This window comes from Eumetopias jubatus, unplaced genomic scaffold, assembly GCF_037043125.1.
Source record: "Eumetopias jubatus isolate StellerSeaLion01/CBP00866 unplaced genomic scaffold, mEumJub1_p1.0 scaffold_6, whole genome shotgun sequence".
In the NCBI taxonomy this organism is placed as follows: Eukaryota; Metazoa; Chordata; class Mammalia; order Carnivora; family Otariidae; genus Eumetopias; species Eumetopias jubatus.
The window spans coordinates 113,595,703-113,616,757 of NW_028274812.1; the positions used below are offsets into that span (position 1 = coordinate 113,595,703).

The window sequence follows — 21,055 nt, forward strand, 5'->3', positions numbered from 1 at the left end:
TCACTCAGGGAAAGCAAAGTAACTTGCATATTTGCAATATTCATTTATCTCCTCAGGACCACTCATGAGATGATCAAGTGATTAAAAAATAGGCAAAAGAATGTCAGAAATCATATATGGAGTCAAACCAAGGTCCCATCCATGTATTCTGCCTCTAACAGTGGCACAATGGAAGAATATGATAGATACTTCCCATAAAATCAACTTAAAAGACTGTATATTCACTTTTTATATTATATATATTTTTTTAAATTAGAATTCTGAATGCCTGGTGAGGACCCAGTGTTTTAGTTCAGTGTTTGTTGATTAGTTAAAATAGACACATTAGGCGGCACCTGGGTGGCTCAGTCGGTTAGGCATCTACCTTCAGCTCAGGTCATGATCTCAGGGTCCTGGGATCGAGTCCCGCGTCAGGCTCCTTGTTCAGCAGGGAGCCTGCTTCTCCCTCTGACCCTCCCCCCTCTTGTGTTCTCTCACTCTCTCTCTCTCAAATAAATAAAATCTTAAAAAAAAAAATAGACACACTGGGCTGGTTGATCTTCGCTTTGGCCAAATGGCTTTGAACTCTTACTTCTCCTACAATCCCTCCGCCGCCTAAATGGGAGGATTTCCGAAGGGTCAGCCCTCAACTCTCCATCTCCTTACACTCTACCCTCTGGATGCCACTACTGTCTCTATGCTGCTGTGAGGGCTGATGTTAAGACACAAGGAAGATCCTGGGACAGCAGGAGATTAAAGGAGTGGAATTAAAAAATGTTATCTCTCCCTTGCTATGAAAAAGAGATGTGGAAATAAAAATTAAATAAGTCTACTCTTGTCCTGTTTTGGATAGAAGGGAAATAACTAAAACAAAAGTCCTGTACAGGAAGGAATTTGTTTCCCTGGATGGATAGCTTTATTTACACAAATGATGAGCTGTGAAAGACCTCATTATGAGTTGATAAGGTAAATGAATCTAAACAAAGACCTTTAACCAGCTTATTAAACAAGATGAAACAAGGTCCCAAGAGACTAAATATAATTGTCCTGTTCTGTTTCCTAAGGAGTAAATTCTATTTTCGTGATTTGCTTCCTAAGTGTGATGGTTAATATTATGTGTCAACTTGATGGGGGTAAGTGATGTCCAGAGAGCTGGTACACCTTTACTTCAGTCTGTGTCTGTGAGGGTGTTTAACAGATTGGCCTTGGAATAGGTAGACTGAGTAAAGAAAATCACCCTCACCGATTTGGGTGGGCATTATCCAATCCATTGAGAGCCTGAATAGAGCCCAAAGATGGAAGAAGAGCAAATTTGCTCTCTGCTTGAGCTGAGACATCCATCTTCTCCTGCCCTTGGACATCAGCAAATGGTTCTTTGGCCTTCAGACTTGGACTGAGACTTATACCTCTGACTCCCCTGGTTCACAGACCTTCAGAGTTTAGACTGGGACTACATGACCAGCCTTCCTGGACCTATAGCTTGTAGACAGCAGACTGTGGGATTTCTTAGCCTCCCCAAACCCATGAGCCAATCTCTCATAATAAATCATTTTCTATATTTTTGTATTTATTTATTTATTTTTATTATTATGCTCAATTAGCCAGCATATAGTACATTAGTTTTTGATGTAGTGTTCAACAATTCATTAGTTGTATATATTTTTTAAGATTTTATTTTATTTTTGAGAGAGACAGAGAGAGAGAGAGAGAGAGAGAGAGAGAGAGAGAGAGCATGAGTGGGGGGAGGGGCAGAGGGAGAAGTAGACTCCCCACTGAGCAGGGAGCCTGATGTGGGGCTCGATCCCAAGACCCTGGGATCATGACCTGAGCTGAAGGCAGATGCTTAACCAACTGAGCCACCCAGGTGCCCCTTCACTTGATTTTCTTGTGTAGTAACACTATGTGGTAGCTACCATCAGAGCCTGTGTCACCTGCACAGAGACTCTAGTGTTGGGTTTTTACAGGGTGGTGAATTTTTTATAGGGAAACTTGATGAACACCTTCTCTTTCTGGAAGTCAGAGCTGAAGGTTCTGGAGATGTTACTGAAGGTGGCCTCGACAAAGCTGCCACAGTGGAATGCAGTCCTGGACGTACAAAACATGTTTTGTTTTTCATTTATAAAGTGTTTCAATTTTCGTTTTCCTTCCCAAATAAAGAAATAATATTTTTGTTTTATCCTGTTTTCATTTATGGGTGTTTGTGCATGTGCTTATCCACATGTTTAAAAACATAACGTCTCCTGTGTAAGGAGAATATAGTTCAGTCTCCTTACATTCCAGGAGTTGATGGTTTTAAAAACATGTCAGTATCTCTGGCATATTGCTATTACTTCCTCAAGAAGATTCCTGAGACTGGGTGACATCAGGAAGGACATCATCGAAGGCTATCAAGGAGCTTAATACCAAAATGGAGAGACAAAGCTATGATCAGGAAACTTAAGAGCAGGAGGAGTAGTGAGATGGAGAGTCAGCAGAAGCAAGAGAATGGAACAGGAGATAAGCAGTAGTTGCACTGGATCCAGGAAAAGCTGAGGGGCAGGAATGCTCCCATATACACCACTCATACTTTCCTTCTGTGAAGACAGCTCCTCAGAAGCTACATTCCCATTGACTTCATTTCCCTTAACTCTCCTCCTCTGTTAACACTCTCTTTCTGGGATCTCCCTGGTTTTCCAAGTAAACAGACTGGTGCATTGTGTTCTGGAGTATCAGTGAGTTGGGAGTGTCTCAGGGGTGTTCCTGAGCACCGGGCAGCATCCACATGTCAGGGAAACCCTCATCTCAGAAGGAAGTCTTTCAATATTACACCATTAAGTGGCGTTTGTTGTAGGCTTTTGGTAAATGCTCTTTATCTGATTAAGGAAGAGCCCTCCTATTCTTAGTTTGCTGGAGGTTTTTTCAGGAATGGGTGTTGAATTTTACAAGTGCTTTCTCTGCATTTATCAAGACGATCACATGATTTTTCTATTGTTTTTTCCTTGTAATGATGGCATACTTTAATTCATTGAAATTCAACAAATATCAGAATTCCTACTCCATAGAAAAAGCAGTGCAGAAAATAGAAAATGGTATAAAACCATAAGCCTTGTCAGCAAGAAGTTTATGATACAGTAAAGACAAAAGACAAATGTGCAATGAACAGTAATTGAAAACAGACCCTAAGTCCATATCAGAAATCCACATAAGACGTTGCGAGCATTTAGGACACCCTATATTAAACTGAAGACACAGGGAAGTCTTGATGAAGGTACTATTGGATGCGGACTTTGAAGAACACTCAAGATATTTATCTGTGCTATAAGTAAAATGGGGAGTAGGGTAAAGAAAGACATCCTGGTTAGTAGAATAGCATATGTAAAAATATGGATCCAGGAGACTTAGAACTCTGAGTACATTGCCTGGGAAATGGAACAGTCTGTGTTGGTAGTTGAAATATCGATGGTAAATCTGAGATGCTGGAATCCTGCCTTTGTCTACCTCTTCCTTAAAATTAATACTTTATTATGGGGCGCCTGGTTGGTTCAGTCAGTTAAGCATCCAAGTCTTGATTTCAGCTCAGGTCATGATCTCAGGGTGGTAAGATCGATATCAGGCCCTGCACTAGGTGTGGAGCCAGCTTAAGATATTCTCTGTCTCCCTCACCCTCTGCCCCTCCACTCCTCCCTCTCTAAGAAAAATAAATAAATAAAATTAAAAATAAAATAAACACCTTATTAGATCCCAACTCTAAAACGACTCTACGATGCCGTGAAGTACCATGTACCTGAGCTAGGTTGGAGCAAATAGCCCTAAACCGAGGAGTCATGAGTTCTATTTTTGCTGCTTTCCTATAAGCCCAAACTGAAGGCCCAGAATAAAAGACACATCCAACGTTGGCAAAGGCAACAGAACCAGGGAAGGGGACAAACAGAAGAGTACATCATGAGAGAACACAAAACAAAGAAAATAATCTGAGCCCTTGCCCCAAACCACTGTTAGAAAACTCAAGGGTATAAATTAACAAACAATTATCACAGAGATGACTTTATGACTGGCAGAATCAATTGAAATTTTGGGAAAACTTCATGATTTTAAGAATGCTTTCCCATACAACAAATGGTACATACTTGCAAGTCATTTTCTCTTTCCTTTGATTTAATCCAAGTTTTGCCTTGAGTCTGTGGGTCTATGAGGAGTGGGTACCTGGTGGCCTTTGTCACAATGATGCCATTCTGGATTGAGAGGTCATCTCCTGGTAATCCCTGCAGCCCCCACTCCCCAATCTAAGTAATAAGAAATGGATATGGCCAGTCAGAGGAGAACAAGAATGTTTTCATAATAATTAAAATTGCCACAATATTAAAAGAATTTAATACTGGGATATATTTTTTTTTCCATTGAGACTATGCAATGGGTACCTAGAAAAAACAAACAAACTTGTAAATATGACCCAAATAACATTCACCTAAAAAAAATTATAATCTAATAAATCCTTCAAATAACTCAAGATTAGGGTTTAGTCCTTTATGCTACATTTTCAAACTTATGAGGGAATATTACAAAATCTGTGAATTTTTGAAGCATGGTTGCTTAACATCAGAGAACATAGGGGCTTAAAATATGGTAAGACTGGGTGAGTGGTGGGATACAGACTAGGCAGGATTAGTGGAAAGAATACACCGAAATGTCTGGAAAGATAAGCACCAAGGGTTAAACTCCTGAAGCTTCCCCTTCCTGCCCTTTGGCTCTGTTTACTTGAAGGGCAGGATTTGCATAGCTGGAGGCAGGGAAATTAGGAGGGATATTATACTGGCAGGTGCTCATCAATGACATTTAAAAAAATATATTTCCTGGGGTGTCTGGCAGGCTCAGTTGGAAGTGTGTGCGACTCTTGATCTTGGGGTGGTGAGTTTTAGCCCCATGTTGGGGAGTAGAGATCACTGGAAAATAAATAACTCAACTTAAAAAAAAAAATCCTCCCTAATTATGAGAGAATTGCAAGCCTGCCTCCACGTGGTCAATAAAATCACCTAAGATCCAATGAATCCACCAGCCTTCACCCTCATTAAATTATCCCAGCAGCCTCCAAAGGCTGCAATTAATAAGGAATACCCTGGTCCACTTAGCCTCATCAGTGTCCACCGCATCTTTAATACATTATCTAGTCCCTGGAAACAACCAGTTGAACATTGTGTGACTTGGAAAGGATTAACTTTTTAACTTTTAAATACGGATAACACGAAACTAATAGCATGGCTTCCCAAAGGAAAAAGCCACTGGGGAATATATTTACAGATCAGAAAGCAACTCATGAATACAAATTGCCTGGAAGGCATTTAATGTCATAGGAGCTCTGCAAGATACACTGAAAATTTGACAGTGGCATCAAATTCCCAGCAAGGAAGGTTAGTGTCGTGGGGCCATCACTCAGTGATACTAGAACATACTGTTGGACTATGCTCTTGGACAGGACAAAAAGATGGTTTATGATCAAAAGAAGATTCATACCAGTACTTATGGCCTAGCTAATGCCTATAATCACCTAAAATGTTTGAAAGAGAGTGACTTAATAGGAGTAGTGCAAATAATAGAAAGTTAAAAGAAAAGCCCAGTATTAGCAAGCCTATAATTCATGAATGATCTTTTTTTTTTAATGAAGATTTTATTTTTTTATGTACTCTCTACTCCCAGTGTGGGGCTTGAACTCATGACCCTGATATCAAGCGTTGCACGTTCCACTAACTGAGCCAGCCAGGCACCCTCATGTATGGTCTTTTAGTTCACAGCAGTGCAACTGATAATTTGAAAGCAAGATTTCTTAAAACTCAAAGAAATTTCCATACCAAAAATAAAGGTTTCTTTTTAGTTAATTCTTAAGTATTTTCAAAACAATCTTTTTAATTAAATGAAAAAAAAAATAGGTGAACCGTGATTTCTTAGTAAGTAAGGCTGGAATTCAAATAATATTATGAAGAAAGTGACACTCACTGTTGGAGGATCCACCAACATTGAAATAAGATTCAGGTTTTCTGTGAAAGGAATCTTCCGAGCTCTCAGCTCTATCTCCCATTGATCTTTAAGCAAATAGTTCCTAAATATCTGATTGAAAGGACCAAGGTAGGAAAGGAATCCGGTGCACAGCAGAATATCACCCACGAGTCTGTGGGGACACAAGACAACGTGAGTCAGCGAACACATTCACCCTCTCCCATTAATGAGTCCGAAAGGTCATAGGGCAGCTTTGTTTTCTTATTAGGCAAAATCCTTCTCTGCTCCCTCCTTAACACATGGTAAACAGACATGGAGAGACCATGCAAAAGGGAGCCCTCAAACCCAAATGGTGGTAGGAGGAGCCACATTTGGGGTAGGCCAAGGAGCAAGAGAGAGACTGCTTCCTGGAAGCCTGCAGGTCCAGCGACTTGACTCCTAGGAAGGAAAATATCCTTTTCCCATGCAATGGCCTGGTCCTGTTAGACTCAGTCCTGATGAAACTATTTTCTTCTCCCCCTCTGGCTCTCCCTCTCCTCCTCCCACTTCTTGCTATTCTCTACTCCTTTCTCATTCCCCTCTCTTCCAGTTTTCTGAGGACACCAATAGACACTACCACAAGACAGCCTTGTAGTTAGAGGAAACCCCTGATCCACATGTTCAAAATCACTGAGGTGAAGAGTACAGAACTGGAGAAAGTATCTAGATGGTTCTGGCAAATGCAAACAATATCAGAAGCACTCTTGGGGCACCTGGGTGGCTCCGTCAGTTATCATCCGACTCTTGACTTCAGCTCAGGCCATGATTACAGGGTCATGAGATCTAGCCCCGCATCTGGCTCCACATTGGGCATGGAGCCTGCTTAAGATTCCCTCTCACTCTCCCTGTGCCCCTGCCTGCCCCCAGCAACCAAAAACAAAAACAAAAAAAGCAAGAACAGAAAAAGAAGGACTCTTGTACTGAAAACCTACATTGCTGAACCAAACTTGAGATTAAAAATATTTCACAACCTTTTAATCCCTCTCTGTTTTACTGAGAGTGAGTAAACTCAGCTGTAAGATTCAGAAATGGATATACGGAAACGAAGAAGCAACGCGCTTCACTGGAGAGATGTATTTTATTTTCTCTCATGTCACAAAGAGGTGGCATTTGGGGAAAGCAATTATAACAAAGGCTGAAATTTATACCTATTAATCTGAGCTTTGAACTCTTTGCTTTGCTGAGTCCATCGGATCTTTTCTCCACTCAGCCCATCGATGAGGGTGGAAGCTGCCTGCATCTTTTTCCAGCACATATCCGCATCATTTACCAAATCCTATATTCATAAAGGGAGAATATCCCAAAGAACTTTTTAAAGTGCTTAATCAAACATCCATTGTATTCATACATAAAATCATAGGGAGGAATTTCTTAATTTGCAAAATAAATATAGTCTAAAAAAGCAATGTGAGTGAAATTTTACCTATTGAATTCTGGCAATTGATTCATAATAGAGTTATTTTACCTTACAAAATTTCAAGGAAAGAGATTTTGTGAGAGAGAATCCAAATCACATAAATTAATATGGTATTTTTATTCCATGTTTTCAAAATAGAATCAAATCAATAAAATATACCATTTTAGGTCTTGGACTTAAAAATTCTGAGTTCTTGGAAGTTTACAAAGTGATTTTTTTTCCCCGAAAAATTCTACACAACAGCGATGTGCTGCAGCCAATTTGTATCAACTCACTAGAGCCAATTGTTACATTTTTAGAAGACTTGCCCGCTGGTGTTGAACACAGACATCATTAAAAATTAAATTATAGAATCATATGACCTCACTGATATAAGGAATTCTTAATCTCAGGAAACAAACTAAGGGTTGCTGGAGTGGTGGGGGGTGGGAGGGAGGGGGTGGCTGGGTGATAGACATTGGGGAGGGTATGTGCTATGGTGAGCGCTGTGAATTGTGCAAGACTGTTGAATCACAGATCTGTACCTCTGAAACAAATAATGCAATATATGTTAAGAAAAAAAAAAAGCAGGAGGGGAAGAATGAAGGGGGGGAATCGGAGGGGGAGACGAACCATGAGAGATGATGGACTCTGAAAAACAAACTGAGGGTTCTAGAGGGGAGGGGGTGGGGGGATGGGTTAGCCTGGTGATGGGTATTAAAGAGGGCACGTTCTGCGTGGAGCACTGGGTATTATGCACAAACAATGAATCATGGAACACTACATCAAAAACTAATGATGTAATGTATGGTGATTAACATAACAATAAAAAATTAAAAAAATTTTTAAATTATATAAACTTACAATAACATAAACTACTTTAAGAGCAAAGGTAATAATCAAAACTCATCACCTCCTAATTATTTACTACATTTTTGAATTATCTCTGAGCTTGAGGTTAAGTCCACTGTACCTGCACGGTGGTATATAGTAATGTAGAGTATATAACAGTACTCTATATACAATAGTATAGTAGACAATAGTGCCCTGCTATGCATCTGTTTCCAAATCTGTGTTCAGCGTCAGCATGTTGGTAGCTTAGAACTGACAGTGGTGGGAGGACCTACATCACAGAAATCAGCAAACAGTGCAAATCAAGGCTTTTTCCCCCCCGGGCCCCTCCCGCCCAGATCCTATTGTTACCAGACTATCACTGCTTACAACCTATCCCAAGAGGCTGTAGGTTGTATTAGGATCCCCGTTTGACAGATGAAGCTCCGTCAGTTGCCTCCAACTGCCTAATGAGTTAAGTGCCTGCACTGAATCTCAAACCCAGTTTTCTAACCCCCAAATCAGGACCCTTTGGGTATGATGTCCCAGCTTACTCTTACCAAAAATGATTATTAAAAACACACAAAAAGACCTTAGAGTGTCAAAAAACCCAAATAGGGATTGGACAAACAGTGATCCCAAACACTGAAGGACAGTCAGGTAAATATTTTTTTTTGTCACCAACATTTACCTGATTTCTAAATACAACACACACTTGTGGACAATTTTAACACCTAATTTCTGCAATTTTATAGATTTAATCTCACCAATTTCTCATTCATGGCTGCATCAAATTTTGCTTGTACTTTATCCAGCTCGCCTTGTTTCTCATCGAGCAGAGCCTGTGCCTTCCCCAGCTCAGCATTAGCAACTGCCAGACGGCCCTCCTGCTTGGCCAGGTTAGCCTTAAAAAGGAAGAAGAGGTCACTGCATGGAGTGGTAGTAGGTCTGCAAAATATTTTTGGTTTTATTGGTAAATAATAACAAGAATTGCACAATTTTTGCCCAAGATGGTATTTAGAGGCTTAAGTGTGTTCAGCTGGGGAAGCAAAGAGTGTTGGAGATATTCCATTAAAGTTCTATTTTTTCATTTTTCTTTTTTAAAGTAGGCTCCACAACCCACGTGGAGCCCAGGCTCGATCTCACGACCCTGAGATCAAGACCTGAGCTGAGATCAAGAGCCAGACACTTAATGGACTGAGTCTCCCAGGTACCCCTCTCTTTTTTCTTTTAATTATTAATGTTCAATATAGAAAACATGGGGAAAATGCAGCAATGCATAGAAAGGATAACAGAAATTACCTGTGATTTTACTCAGAGAGTCTGAGTATTGTGTTAAGAAGGTGATAACTGGCATTTTCCAATTCTTTTCTTTTTCACTTAATATAGTATAATCATTTCCCCTTAAACATGTCCTTAAACACTTTTTCATGAGTATTAGTAATATGGCTGCATAATATCACACTATTTGGATGTATCATAATTTACCTAACTTTTGCCCTACTTTTAGACATCCCCCCATTTTAAATTATTATAAATAAAGCTATTGGGCATGCAAAATTTGGGATTGTTTCCTTCATAAAGATTTTTTGAAGTGAAATAACTGTAATGGTAGATTTTTCATCTTTTTCTAAGTCCTAGAGCATGGACTTAAAAATTATCTGTTTCTTAGAAATGATCTGTTTCTTAGAAATTTAAAAGAATCGGTAAAGTAAAGCAGCCCCAAAGCCTCCTGGAGTAGAAGTTTTTTGATAACAGTCTCATTTTCTTTCTCAATATTTAATTATTTAAATTTAGCCCTTTTTTTGCAGAAAATATTAATTTAATTAGTATTACTATTATTGTTATTAAATTTAAATTTTCTAATATATTTACATATAACTTTAAAATTTTCTTTCTAATTATTTAAATCCACATATCTGTGATTATACATATTTTCTTCTTGATTATATTTTCCAAGAACATATCTTTTATATTTTGTTTTTGCAAAGGAACACTCTTCAATTCTGCTACTTTTCTCTAATTTTTAATGTTATTTTTATTAGCTCTATTCCACTTTCCTTAAGTTTTGTGTGTATGTGTATTTATAAGTGAGTATGTACTAGAGTGTTTAGTTTAATTAATTTAAGAGCTAAGAACATGCCATTGGGCCACATCACAAAAGCTTTGGTAACTAACTTTTGTCATCATTTCCTAAAAAGAAATTATTGGCTTTTTTTTTTTAATGCAAACTTTCTGATTTTATTGCTTATAATCAGAGAATGAGACCTCAGCAAACAAACAGTGCTTTCTGCTTTTGGTAACTGAATCAAGATCTTCCTTTATCGTTGAGTATGATCAATTTTTGTAAATGTTTCTCAGTCACTAGAAGTAATTTCATATTCTTTGTTCATATTCAAGAAAGTTCAATGCAGCTATTCAACCTTAAAAATGATACAGTGTAAAATCTCTATATAATTATTAGTTTATGCCTGCTAAAGACTAGCTACATAATTTGCAGGGCTCAGTACAAAATTAAAAATGTGGAGTCCATTATTAAAAAATTATTAAGAACTTCAAGAGGGTGACAGCAGCCCATTAAGCCAAGCATGGATCCTTCTAAATGTGGGGTCTTGTGTGAACAGGTCACACACCCATAAAAACCAGCCCTGCACAATCTCAAATTACTATTGTTTTTGTTAATTTCCACTTAACATATTAATGCATTTTGCTTTTTGTAATTTGATAATATTTTATTTATTACAAAAGCATTATTACAGTTAAGTTTCACTGTGGATCATAATTTTTAGTAAAAATTAACTCTGTTCTTCTGAGTGCATTTTTTCTTAAATTCTATATCCCTTGGTATCTTTTGGTTTGAGTGGATTCCTACATTTTCTCATCATTTCCCTTTATTAAAACTTTCTTATTTTTAACATATTTTCTATTTTTCTCCGAGTTACCTATGTGCAGAGTTTTAAAAGGCAGTCATTTCTATAGGGTTTATTATGACAACCAGCAACACCCTGCCCACCAGCTCATCATTTTCCATTCCACAGAGCAACCACTTTCAACTCTTTTAGCTTTATGCAGAGGGGGGCGGCGCAGGAGGGTAGCGTGCGTCTGGGTGGTGTATTTTATGAATCCTTTGCACTCCTGCGAATGTCGTTCTGTTCCCTCAGACCTGAAGAACAGCCTGGAGCAGCATAAACGGTGTGCATGCGCGTGCGCGTATGCACGCATGCATGCACCTACCACTCAGTACTTAAATCGCATCCTTAAGAGCGTCTTTTTGTTCCTTTATACATGAAGGGCAGCTTGGCCAGTTATTGCATTCTTGGGCCACAGCAATGTCCTCAATACTCTGCACATATTTTTCCATTACATTCTAATATATAGGGTTGCAGGAAGTCTGTGCCATCCTGATTTCTCTTCTGCAACCTTTTTTGATTTTGTTTGTTTGATCATTTGTTTCTTAAATGCATATAAGGTTTTTTTCCCTATCTTTCAAATTTAAAACATTTCTGGGTATTGAGCTTAATTTTTATAAACTTTGTTGGGAATCAACAATTTAATCTCTTTAAACTTTAAAGAAATGGCAGGTTTTCCTTTATGACAGCTTAATTATTACTGGCAATGAAGTCATTTCCTCTTTAACAAATTGGTTTTGATTTCTTGTCTGCGATGCCAAGAATGGCAGATGTAAAGAAAATGAGAAATGCGAGAGGACATGAAGAAAATAAAAAATTTAGTCAAAATTATGCTTTGTCTTTTCATAGCAGTAATACTGGTGATGGATTTTATTAAACATTGATCTCCTAGGAGAAGGAGGGAAACTCTTACCTTCAGAGGTAACACTTCTCTATTGATACCATAAAATGTTGCCATAGCAAGGGTCCAAGACAGGAGACCAGCCACATTCCCACAGACTTTTTTGGCATTTTCCAAAGAATAATCATCCATGTTAAAATATGGCTGGAGCAACTCAACAGTCTCTTCATTTATAGTATCCTTGGGGAACTGCTGAAGGCTCCACAGGAACCCTGCTGCACTCATCAACTGAAAAATAGCACTACAACCTGTAAGTTCTGGGAGAAAATAAATACTTTCTTTCTGAGTTAGTATATAATTCTAAATTGAATTTTTTCAAAGTAACAATTGATATACTCTTAAACTTACAAATCAAGACTATGACACCAGACGACCTAAATCTGTAAGTTGCAAATTGTCTTCCCATCACCATGGTGAAAAAGTAAAGAAGAAAAGATATGTAAGTTTCCTGTCCAGTGTGTGCATTTGAATGCCACCAACTACACAAGCTCCCTTTTGGAGACTGGGTTGGGGTGACTTCAAGAGTGTGCCAAGGGGCACCTGGGTGGCTCAGTCAGTTAAGTGTCTGCGTTCGGCTCAGGTCACAATCCCAGGATCATGGGATCGAGCCTCACATCAGGCTCCCTGCTCAGTATGGAGCCTGCTTCTCCCTCTCCCTCTGCCGCTACCCTGTGCTTGTGCTCTCTCCTTCTCTCTCAATGTCAAATAAATAAATAAAATCTTAAAAAAAAAAGTGTGCCAATACCAGCCTCTGGTTTTAGACACTTTTTACAAAAAGAAACCACTGGGCTTTAAAATCTTTCCCTACTTACACTTTGGGAGATGCAATCTAAGAAAAACTCTTCAGTACACAATTATCAATTACTGCCTGCCAGCTTGTGTGGTCTATATTGAAGGTCCTGGGCTGGGGACACCTGATGCACCTTATAGGACTTGCAAAGATTTTTTACTTACTTTTAATGACTCTCCCCAGGAAGGCTTGCAGCAAGGTTTTTCTGGATCCATAGTGACTGGGTCAATTTTCTTTTGAAACAGTAGCAGGACACAGTCCATGATTCTCATAATAAGATGCGGGGGCTTTGCAAGTTTCCTGACTGTGGCGATATCATTTGGTTTGATAGTCTGTATTTGGGATTAGGAATTGATATATTTTTTGGTGAGTAGTATTAATAATCATATGGAAATCTAATGCTTTTAAACAATGAAAGTAGAAAACTTTAAAATGTATTTACTCCCCATCCCCTGACATTATCTCCTTAAGGGTTTGTACTCCAAGAGTTTTGCATAATGGTTCTTTCATTGTTATCTTGGGATTTCTATTCATTTTTACTCTCTTTTCTCCTGTTGCCCTCAACTAATTGCATAGAATATCACTACCATTCATTGCCCACCACTCCAAGCCTCTGTTGGCAACAAGCCTCATTGATCGGTAACATTCAGATAACTTGTATCTTCAAAGCACATACTCTATGTGTGGTATGAAAAGAGAAGCAAGGCTCTGAATATCAGAAACCTCACATTCAGTGTTCTTTTGAGGGCTGCCCTATCTACAGAAGGGGGAGAAATTCAAAGGAGAAAAGAGAAGTTATTATACCATATGACTCACAAAAATATTTTTCAAAGTTTCTATCTGTCACCTGAGTTTGGAATAAGACATTAGCTGATATTCAAGGCAAGAAAGATTGGAACATAACATGATCAATAAAATCCCCTAAGACTTGTTTGTTCAGTGATTTCTCTTTCTTGTATATTATTGTAGGACTCATAAAGGGAGTGGGAGTGGAGAATGTGTCCTGATCATTGTCACAATTTTATTAAATGATTATCATAAATCTAGTCATTCAACAAATACAGACATCCTCCCATTTAAAAAAAAAGAAAGAAAAGAAAAGAAAGAAAAGAAAGAAAAATTGCCCTGTCCTCATAACCTTCGAAGGAAGAGAAAGAAAGCACAATTACCCTAAACTAGAATTGTCATCATGTTAGAAGCAGAGGGGTGACAGGAAACACAACGGAGAGCCAGAAGAGCTAAAACCTTCCTGGAAGGGATGAGCCTGGTCCTGGAGAATGACTCTTATTAGGCAATGAAGGTTAGGGAAAGCATTCCTGGCAGAGGGAGAGACACATTTAAACAGACCATGATTCTTCCAGAAGCCTATGGGTGTTTCTGCATGGCTGGACCATACTGTGTGTAGAGACAGAATGACGGAAGGGCTCAAGGGGCAGATAGGAGCCCAGTTATCAGTTTCAACAGCAGCACTGATATTTACTGAGTACTTTCTGTGTGCCCAGCAAACTGTATTCATTACTTTTAATGCTTACATTGATCCTTCAAGAATCAATGAGCAATTATAATATCCACAGAGATCCAAAACAGTTTACTCTTTTACTTTTACCTAGTAAAAAAATTTACTCCAGATCATCTATTTAAGGAGTAGTTGTTGCAAGAGGCAACTGTAGGCTGCCTCCAGCTGTGGATGCCTAACCACGGACCTTATCCTAAGAGCCCCCCAGAACCCGTGAGATTTTTAAAGGGCACATAATGTAATCTGGAGGAGATGCTTTGGAGGAACTGGGGAGGCTCTCTATATAATCTGAATCCGTTATGCTATTGTTCAGGCCATGAATCACTCGCATTATTTCTCAGCTGTCCTGGAAGGCTGATTTATGGAACAAAACTAGTAAGTTATAAGAACTGAAGACTTAAAAAAATTAGAACTTAGAATATTGAATCAACAGAAACATTTGCCTTCAGACTCAGAGATTATTAATCACATTAGAATTCCATTCAGTTTTCAGATTCTAGAAGTTGCCCAGTGAATTTCACGGAACAACCCACGGAGTGGGCTGGGACTGGTGTTGAGAGGGGTAACAGCACATGCTCACATTCAGGGCTGCCTCTGCTTCTTCAAGGGCAGGTTTGGCCGCCTCCAGCTTGGTCTCAGCTTTTACTTTCTCACTGTCGATTTCATCCACAATTTTTTGGGCTTTGTCTTTCACCTCCTGCACTTCGTTTTTCACTTTGGCTGACGCCTGAGCACTTACCGTGACTTCTGCCAGTACCTGTTAAATTGAGGGAACACATGAGGGCAAATAGGTAGCTTTTGAGCAAAATTGACAGATTTGAGCAGTGAGATTATTCACTATAAGATAAAACACAAATAAGAGCAAATTTATTCCCTATGTATATTTTCTATATATTCCCTAAGGTGTAATACACCTAAAAGTGTATTAAAGTAATTCCTTTAAGCAGTTCCTTGAAATCTTCTATGTCCTAAGCTTTCCTGAGGCTTACAAATATATAAATATACTATGTATTATATTTATATATACAGAATATATACATAAACATCTTAAGCTTTCAGGAAAATGGTATTTCCACTCTATGTAATTTCTAGAAAATTAACACAGTTCAAGTATGTGTAATGGAATAAGGTCAGAAACCATATCAATGCCCATGTAATGAAAATAAAATAGGTTATGTTTGTTGAGTGTCTACCATATAGTGGGACCATGCTAAGACCCTCTCCTATGCTATCTCTCTCATTTCAGTAACTGGCTAAGGGTTGGGATGTAGGTATCCACTCTTAACCGACTCAGTGAGTGGAAGCTGAAAGCAGTCACAGATGGGCAGGTTCACAGATCAAGGAGCAGCAGACATATATCCCTATCAACTTGGGAGGAGGATTTTTTTTTAACTCCACCAACAATTCCTCTTAGTTTTTTTCCCTCCTTGACACAAACTTCAGATGAGAATTGGGCCATTCTAGAGACTCAGAGCATGCAGGGACCTCAAAGAGAAGACCAAATATAACTTAGGGAGAGGCAAACATTTCATAGACAGATGAGAGAGAACAAAAGATACAGACCCAGAGAAGAAAGAATAGTCTTAGACGAGGTAGGGGAGATAATAATTTAGGTGACTCTTGGTATAAGTTAAACAAAAATACTTAATTGTCATTGTGAACAGTATCTCACTAGAAATAGTCTATGGGTTTATACATTATTTATTTTTCATAACATTTTTAAACAATGCTTTTTAAAATGTGGAATACTATTCCTCACCACTAGTTATACAGTAAATGCCAACTCACTTCATCTGCTTTTACAGAAGCCACCGCCAACTCCTTCTCCTTTACAGCAAGATCCTGAGAGAGCTTAGCCACAGATTCACTCGCCTCCATAAGCTTGTCAAGACCTTTACAAACACACACACATACACGTTTGCTTAGTATCTGAACATCCCTTCATCCAATTTACTACTTCTAAGGCATTGAACTAATATTATTAACAAGCACCAGATAGTTATTTATGGACAAATACATATATATGAGGTGCATCGATACTGACCATATCTCTGAGGGTTTTGGCCGTGGGGGGAAGAGCACCAACTAGCTAAATTTAAGGGAAGGTCACAATGCCATACTGAGTAAGATTAACTGAGTCAAGAAACTTATGTGACAAACTTAGTGCTCTCCTTGGCTTTGCAAACATCATTTTTAATGATGTAAATATCTCTTTTTTTGCCTTTGAATCACACTGCAGCTGGAACAAATGAAAGGTTAATATAGTCATAGTCACGTGGTTCTCTTTGCTATGAAAATGAAAACAGCTGCTAACACCTGTGCTGCTGGCTCTGTGACTCTCAGCACCACAGAGCACAATAACCAGTTAACAGGATTTTCTCACATTCCAGCTGAGTTCTAGCCAATAGTGTGTTGGTGACTGTTTAGCATCTGAGTCTCTTGGGGGAGAAGGGCAACACTCATCTGTACGTTTCCCAATTTCCATGGTGTCAGTATTCTCACCAGGGCTGATTTGAAGTTACCAAGAGACTCCCAGTAGCACACCATTCATTATATGTCTACCATACTGATAGAATAGAAATAAATAACCTCAAGAACATTAATAGCAGTAAAATAGAGTAAAAATAACTAAGATGTGATGAATGTTGAGTATTCTTGCCTTTTTCTTTTTTTTAAGGTTTTATTTATTTATTTTATGGAGAGAGAGAAGGAGAGAGCACAAGCAAGGAGGAAGTGGCAGAGGGAGAGGGAGAAGCAGGCTCCACACTGAGCAGAGAGCCTGATGTGGGGCTCCATCCCAGGACCCCAAGATCATGACCTGAGCTGAAGGCAGACGCTTAAACAACTGAGCCACCCACGTGCCCCTGTTCTTGCATTTTTCAAATATAATTTACTTAATTGTAAGTTTATAGGATTTAATTTTTAATTAAGGATGTGTTTAATAACCAGATCATAAAATTCCTACGAATTAACAATCAACTCTAGAGCCTACAAGTATCTCCAGCCCACCACTGATTATAGAGTATCTTATGGAAAGCTACAAGAAGGTGAGCCATGAGAAAAACAGAGGACGGTTTCTTCCACAGTGTTTCCTTTACTATAACTGCACAGACCTTGGAGCTCAGTTATGCTATGGGATCACATTTTTTGCAGAAGAAGTGTTGGGGGGGATTTTTGCACTTCTTTTTTGGACTGTTTGGGCCATAATGCTTTCTGGACATATAATTGTTCCAATTTATACTTTTTCTGCTTACATGTATTGGACATAGAAATCCATTGTTCAGGTAAACTACCTCTTTCAGTTTTGATTTGTCTATTTTTCCTTTTCTTTTGCTAGAAATTTGAGAAGCATTAACATGGCAAAGTTTATGCAAGTGAAGGCAAATTGATTATAATGAAACCAAAAACTGAAATCATGGTCAGTTCCCAAGAGCCGGATTTTCTCCACCTGCAGTAGCAGCTCAGTAACTATGGGGATTCCTGGCCCAACAGCCTGGACCCAGAATTGGAGGGGCAGGGAGAAAATGGTTCCAGAGAGGAAACAGGCTACCTCCTTTTTTAGATTTTCTTCTACCTGGAAGCTTCTTCTTCTTTTTTTTTTAAGATTTTATTTATTTATTTGAGAGAGAAAGAGAGAACGAGTGAGAGAGCACAAGCAGGGGGAGCAGCAGAGGGAGAAGGAGAAGAAGGCTCCCCACTGAGCACAGAGCCCAATGGGGGCTCGATCCCAGGGCCCCAAGATCATGACCTGATCTGAAGGTAGATACTTAACCAACTGAGCCACCCAGGCACCCCTGCCTGGAAGCTTCTTAACGGTAAAAGACCCTAACAGCATCCCTCAAAATAATCTATTACTGATAGTAAAGTCAGTATTTTGCTTTTAAACACAATATCCACCAGTGTGGATTCCTATCAAAAAGCCCTTAAAAGATTCAATTCTCCAGGCACCTGTGTGACTCAGTCGGTTAAGCGGCTGCCTTCGGCCCAGGTCATGATCTCAGGGTCCGGGGATCGAGCCCCACATGGGGTTCCCTGCTAAGTGGGGAGTCTGCTTCTCCCTCTCCTCCCAGCTTGTGGTCTCTCTATCTCTCTCTCTCTCAAATGCATGAATAAAATCTTAAATAAATTAAATAAATAAATAAATAAAAGATTCCATTCTGCTTACCAATATTCATACGTTCAGCTTGTTCATTGATATGTTTCACTTTTTCAGTATAAATGTTTTTATAACCATTTATAAATGAGAGATAAGACTTGGGAGTCACGTGTGCTCTTCGGCGGTATCTGAAAGTAGAACGTAAAAATGATCTTCATCTCTATCATTCTGATGTATTCCTGGAAAGAATCCTACAGATGCTCTTCCCACTGTGGAATCAGTGTAATTCTGAAGGGTGATTCACTAGCCAGAGGGCAGGATTTGTGAATGGTTTTCCTAGAGGTGAGGTGGAAAGAACACTAAATATCTGGTGTTTTGACCTTTTGAGGGGTCTTCGACTCAACCCTTATCTCACTCCGGGCTTCTGTTTCCTCATCTGGAAAACTAAGAAAAAAAATCATTGCCCTACACCGGCCAGCATTTTGTGTGTGTGGGGGGGAAATATATATATATATATATATTGCACATGTAAATACACTTTGTAAACTTTAAGGTTCTATACAAATATTAGGGATATGTGGTCAAAATGAATTTGTGCTGTGATCTGTTTTCATTCAATGGGTATTTGCTACACACCTCTTCACTGCTAGAACCCAGCTGGGTGAGCTTACAAAAATGAAAGCCAGTCTCTCCCCATGATTCACCAGATCTCCTTGAAATCATGGCAACCACACTTGATTCACACATTCAACTCACTATGGTTGAGTACAGTAATCCTATTTAACAGTAGAATTAAATAAAAGGAATAATTTTATGCAAGAGAAACTCAAGTAAAAGAAGAGCTCCTCACACACTATAAAATCATTTTACCTTTTAATTAATTTTTCACTTTTGGAGTTGTGAAGATTTTTAACATTAAAGAAAAATTTTAAGGACTTGGGCATTTACATGACTAGCACTTAAGCATTTGACAAGTATCACATTCAGAATAAACTTCTCCAACCTAAAAGGATATGAAAATTTTAGAAAATACACCAAATTTTTCTAAAAATAAGGACACAGGTTTTCATAATTGTAAGAAGGTAAAACTTCCCATGGATGACAGTGACAGAAGGAGTTCAAGTTAAATGGAAGGAAAATCTTGCTAACCATAAGAATACACACGGATCCACCAAGAGGATCTGGAAGGTTAATCTAGAACTATTTAAGGGGGGGGTGCGTTTCCTGGGCATAGTTTTCAGTATAGAAAAGGGTCCAGGATAAACATACTTTTGTGAGATAGGAACCCCCTGAAAAATCCATGAAAGTGTTACACAGACTCTCTAGGTGGAAAAACTCTTTCTGGCAGGTTCAGTGCCCCCAGAAGCCCAAAGATTATGTTGGTCTACGTCTATTCCCATCTGTCAAATGTAACCAGTGACTATCATGCTTTGGGAGGAGGAGAAGTTGTATTTTTGAACTGTTGACAACAGTTTTCACATGTGAACACCATTGCTACTTTTAGCCACTGGACTCACCTACAGTCAATTAAAATTATTTGGCATGAAAACATTGCTAAGACTAAGAGCTGCAAAATACAAAACCTACGTGTCCCTTAACATAAGGCAAGAGTGAAACTTTAAAACAGTGTACCTCCTTAATCAAAATAAACAATGCATTTGAATAAGAAACCAGTTTTAAACAGTTTATCATGAATTAGTCAAGTCATTTTCCAAAAAAAAGAAATTAAGCAAATGAAATAAAGTGATTCATTAAGCATCTGTTCCTTTGAGGCCTGGAGGGAAAGAGGTACTTAAGTACGGACACTAGTTCATTTTAAAGTCTCATTGATTTATCACTATTTCAATACATCATCACTAGCAAATCAAGGCCAGAAAAAAAGTCTAAGTGCAGCTGGGACTTTGTACCCAATGGATCTGATTGCTGCATGGAATTCCTCTCCGGAGTAAACCCTGGGGTTGCAGCCACAGCCTTAGGGAAAGCCACTCACCGTTGGAAGTAATTTTCACAGCTCTCAGAAACCATGTCATGGAAGAGGCCCATTGTTTCTACGACTTGTCGTTTAGTGTCACTGGAGCAGACAATACCATAGCCTGAAAGGAAATAGGAGGCCACCGCAATCAAGGCCTCCTTCGGCCAGCGACTAAACCAGTCCATGGTGCAACCTGATATCAAGCCAGGAAACTTCAAAGAACGGGCTCGGAACTTCTCACCAACCTGTTGACAGCAAAGTCCAAAAGTGTCAGACACACACAAGGGTTATAATAAATCGGCTCAAAAGAGGCTTAGGCATTCTGAACCAATGGTGTGACATCACAGTTAAAAAAAAAAATCTTGGGCTGCATTAATGTATCAGTGAAATGTTCAGATGAAGGGGGTAGTATTTCCACACTCTTCCCTGCCCTAAGACTACATTTGCATCATTGGGTTGGATTCTAAAAGCTACCTTTAAGGGGAAAGGGACACACTAGAACTCTTCTAGAGAGAGATGACCAGGACGGTGAAAAGCCTGGACACGAGGAAAAGTGAGAGTAGCAAAAGGGGTGGGAGGTGTTTGGTCTATGAAGGAAACAACTTTGGGAATCTGCAAAAACTTTCTCTAAATATCTGAGGAGCGGTATGGAGGGCAGG

General features: G+C 39.0%; 1 protein-coding gene across 1 annotated transcript in view; it reads right to left on the bottom strand.

The window, feature by feature from the left end:
* Positions 1–21,055, bottom strand: part of DNAH8 (dynein axonemal heavy chain 8) — a 395,922-nt gene that overhangs the window by 115,073 nt on the left and 259,794 nt on the right. Inside the window, exons 64-73 of the mRNA XM_088024365.1 lie at positions 20,415–20,641; positions 18,494–18,612; positions 16,117–16,220; positions 14,909–15,085; positions 12,977–13,144; positions 12,035–12,250; positions 8,980–9,117; positions 7,134–7,261; positions 5,947–6,118; positions 4,086–4,241 (exon numbers count right to left, since the gene is read on the bottom strand). Of these exons, the coding sequence (XP_087880491.1) occupies positions 4,086–4,241; positions 5,947–6,118; positions 7,134–7,261; positions 8,980–9,117; positions 12,035–12,250; positions 12,977–13,144; positions 14,909–15,085; positions 16,117–16,220; positions 18,494–18,612; positions 20,415–20,641 (1,605 nt within the window). The remainder of the gene's footprint in view (positions 1–4,085; positions 4,242–5,946; positions 6,119–7,133; positions 7,262–8,979; positions 9,118–12,034; positions 12,251–12,976; positions 13,145–14,908; positions 15,086–16,116; positions 16,221–18,493; positions 18,613–20,414; positions 20,642–21,055) is intronic.